Source organism: Trypanosoma cruzi, genomic scaffold (assembly GCF_000209065.1).
Source record: "Trypanosoma cruzi strain CL Brener 1047053516321 genomic scaffold, whole genome shotgun sequence".
In the NCBI taxonomy this organism is placed as follows: Eukaryota; Euglenozoa; class Kinetoplastea; order Trypanosomatida; family Trypanosomatidae; genus Trypanosoma; species Trypanosoma cruzi.
The window spans coordinates 39,631-43,387 of NW_001849326.1; the positions used below are offsets into that span (position 1 = coordinate 39,631).

At 49.6% G+C, this 3,757-nt stretch overlaps 1 protein-coding gene across 1 annotated transcript, besides 1 other annotated feature; it reads left to right on the plus strand.

The window, feature by feature from the left end:
* Positions 1 to 3,757: a sequence feature (heterozygous, non-Esmeraldo-like haplotype).
* On the plus strand, positions 2,301 to 3,757 carry Tc00.1047053469735.9 (hypothetical protein, conserved; the record flags this gene model as incomplete). The annotated part of the gene is made up of 1 exon (XM_798027.1): positions 2,301 to 3,757. A coding segment is annotated over one exon (1,457 nt), but the record flags the coding sequence as incomplete, so codon positions are not given.

Below are 3,757 nucleotides of genomic sequence, written 5' to 3' on the forward strand. Positions count from 1 at the left end.
AGCATAGCGGTGCAGGGAGCGGTGGCAATATCTGCTTTTTTCTCGCGGCCGCCGAAAAGGTCTCATGTCTTGTACCGTTTCTTAAGAATTCTCCCATTCGCATTCCTGGCTGTTCTGCTTCCTCTTGTCCTGTTGAGGGCGAAGTAAGTCGGCAACGCTGGCATCACAGACATGGCACGAAGAGGTTAAGAACGGGTGATCCCGTCGTCTCCGCCAAGATGAAGAGTTGGCGGGCGATGGAGACGATGTTGTGCGATGGCGACACGTGCCTTCCGGTAGAGGTCGTTCTTCTCGGCACGGCTGGTGCTCGCCGTGTGGGGCTGTCTTCAAGACATTCCTGTGACAGTGACGTGACAAGAACAACAACAGTGTGGCCTTAGGCGGAATCCATACTTTGGTGGGGCGTCTTTTGAGTTTCCCCGTTGCTGACCGCGCTGCCTTGACGATGAGCGGTTGGATGGACGGCTCATGTATTTCTGCGTGGCGGTGATTTTGATTGCCACAAAGTCATTTAGTGCGACGGGTAAAAAAAATCAGCCGCATCGCCTCTGGCAGTGACACCACACCCTTTGCACGGGAGCGTAACGCGAGAAGTGAAAATTGATGCAGATTGAGGCATGCGCACTGCGGGGCGGGCGGTGCAGACTGCACGTTTCTTCCGCTGAGGACCACGGTGACAGGGTTCAATCCGCCTTATCGCGTCTTCACGACGTTTTGTCAGGGGCCTCTTTAGGCCTGTTTTCACCTGAGATTTTTTTGCTCGAGCTCACACCTGTTGCGATGACGTCCTATTTTTTCTTCACTATCGTGGGGGAGGGAGTGAAGCGAATGGAAGAAGAAGAGGGGCAAGCAGTTCTTTGAGTCTATGGGAATTGATACACTTTCATTAGTGTTTCCGAGACAGCTTGAGAAGGGTGGGAGGGGTGAATGGTAGGAACGGTTTGATTGCACTATGCATTTGAATTATCATGCCATTTGACGAGATGACATTTTCGGTGTTTAATTCACGCTGCTGACTTCAGAACTAAATATGGGGAATTTTTTCATTTGCGAGACGACGCGCGGAGGCGCGCGTTATTTGTAAAACGATCACCTTTTTACACGTCATTTTATTCGCTAAAGAGTTCTGCGTATTGTCGCTCCTCCGTCACGCAGGAGTTACGGCGGGTGGAATAAACTACAATCGAATGCCGGCGAAGTCGCAAACTAAAGATGTGAATGAGTTCTTTGAAGGGAAGTAAATTGGCTTCCGTTGACCATTGGACGAAAAAATGTGGGTTGCCTTTGACGAGTGTCAAACGTGTGTTTCTCGTGCGGGTATGCAGCTTTGAGCTGTCTGACAGAGACGGGCTGCGACCACGACCGTTGTCGTGTGGCAACTGCCAAATTTTTTTGTGATGAAACGGGTTATGCCCCGACGGGAAGATACGGAGCGGCGGAATGCGATGTGGTGCATGACAGTGTCGGTTGGTTACGCTCCACTGTTCAGGGCGCGGACGTCCAGCGTTCTTTACACGCGTTTTGTCCGTTTGTTTTTCCTTTTTTCCCCCTTCTAGGCATTGCCCCAATGCGGTGTGTGTGAAACAATGGGTTCCAGAGCGACGCAAATTTTGACGCTGAGGATTATTCACGCGTGGGATGTGTGTTGTGAGGTGCATTGTGGTAAGGAGAACGATGGAGCAAGTTCTTTTGTGTGTGTGACGGGGTAAACAGACCGAAGGAGAGAGAAAAAAACAACAGACGTCGCCTGGGGATTTGGGTGAATGGAAAAAGGCCACATTACCCGAATCCCTCTGTTGTGGACATTGGGGGAGTAAACACCCGTGGGGTTATTGTGCGAAACAGAGAACCGATGAATTAGTCAATAAATTTGTGTAACTTATTTCTTTTTTGTTTGCGTTTATGTTTGTGCTGTGTGGGTATTTTACCTCTTTGTCATTCCTTTGCCGAGGAAGCATCATTGATCGACAGGAAACACGTCGGCATGTCTATAGTCAGGGAGACACACGGGGAAAGTCGTTTGCTGTCACTCATTTTTTCTTTTATTGTTTTTTCAATTTGTGTCTTTCAACAGTCTTTTACGCTTCGACTTTTTCTTTTTCTTTTTATTGTTTGGTTTGACTTGTTTCAAATGAAATCACACGTGGCGCATTTGTCACTTGGCTTTGTGGCTTCTTTCTCACTGGCAACCGGTTCAACAGTCCTGTGTATTTGCTGTCGCGCTGCCTCTTGGAGGGTAGAGGTGTGACGAAGACGGGGTCTTTTGTGCGGGTGTTTCATAGAAAGCGGGAGGATCTGATATGTCGCCGGGAGAAGTGAGTTCTCATCGTGTCTTTTCCCCGCTGCTTTGGAGGCGCTTTGTCCCCTTAATTCCTTCCTATTCCCACGGTTTTTTTCCCGTGTGCGCAAGGCCCATCACATTTTGTTCTGCGTGGTCAACGCCATGGCATGTTATGCTTCGTTATGCGAGCTCTCTGCCTTCGAGGCCGTCGCCACCCTGTGGTAGTCCTCTGCCCTCCGATGTCACTGAGGACGATGATCCTGTTTTACCCTTTTTGCTGCCAAACAGTACGATGCCGCTGACGCAACTGGCCAAACTGCTTCCGGATGAGGTGCTTGAGAAATTAGAAAATGGGCTCAAGAGCCACCTGGAAAATTTTCCTGCACGCTACCGTATTTTCCGTGGAACGAACGGGCTTCTCCATGCCCAGTGCGTGACACCCGCCGGCAACAATGGTACTAAGAGCACAGAGGAGGGCAAGGTGGAAGAGACTCAGGGCAAGAAGAAAGTGTCATTGTCAATTCCAATTGTCCCGGGCCGCTTTCTCACTCTCGAGAGTTTTATGAGGTTCAATTACGCGGCACGCCCGTCGGGGACGGTTGATTTTAATGCCTCTCATAAAGAAAAGGATGAGAATATTCAAATGATGAAGCACTTTTTTCATGGGTATGTGCACCCCGTGAAGAGCGCGGAATTGTGGCTACTCACAGCAGAATATAAATTAAGCAAGTTTCCATCAGCAGAAGCAGCGGTGACAGTGACTGGAGTTGAGAAAAGGACTGTTGTTGACCCCGAAATGTCAGGGGTGATGGAAGGAAAAGAGGTCCTTCAGGCGTTTCGGTGGGTGCATCTTGATAATAGGGAGAAACTAAATCAGGCAGTGACCATGTTACGCAGTGAAGCCTGTAGCGATTCACTGGGAAACGACGTGGGGGAGAAGAGAGCTTCACATGGTGAAGTTTCCTCTGGAACCACTTTTAGAAGGAGTTCCACTTTTGTTCGCTTCCTAGTCCCTACTGCGCCTCTCCCAATGGATGCCACGACTTCGTCGCACTGTTTAGAAAATGGGATTGAGGAGTACAATTTTTACCGCATGTGCCGTGCGTTGAGTACAACAACGTTTATGCGACTCCCGGAGCTGCAGGATGTCGTGGAGGGATGGTTGACGCAGCCTTTAGCAGCCGTCCTGGCAATAGCGGGGGAAGAGAGTAAGACGACTGTAGGGCTGAATGGTGTGGATGAAAAACGCTCCTTGTTGGAATTTGATTGTGACCCCGACGACTCGACTCGCATTGTGGGGGTACGTTTCTGGCTTGACGAGGAACGCTACCTGCCGCCGCAGTACCGTAGTATGTCACCCGCAGAACTAGAGAAGGAACTGTCTGAGTTGGAGACAATAACCCCTAAAGATCTGAACCAACTATCCAATCATAAGCGTGTGAAGATTATTGATAGAAAACGTCTGCTAAAGCGCTG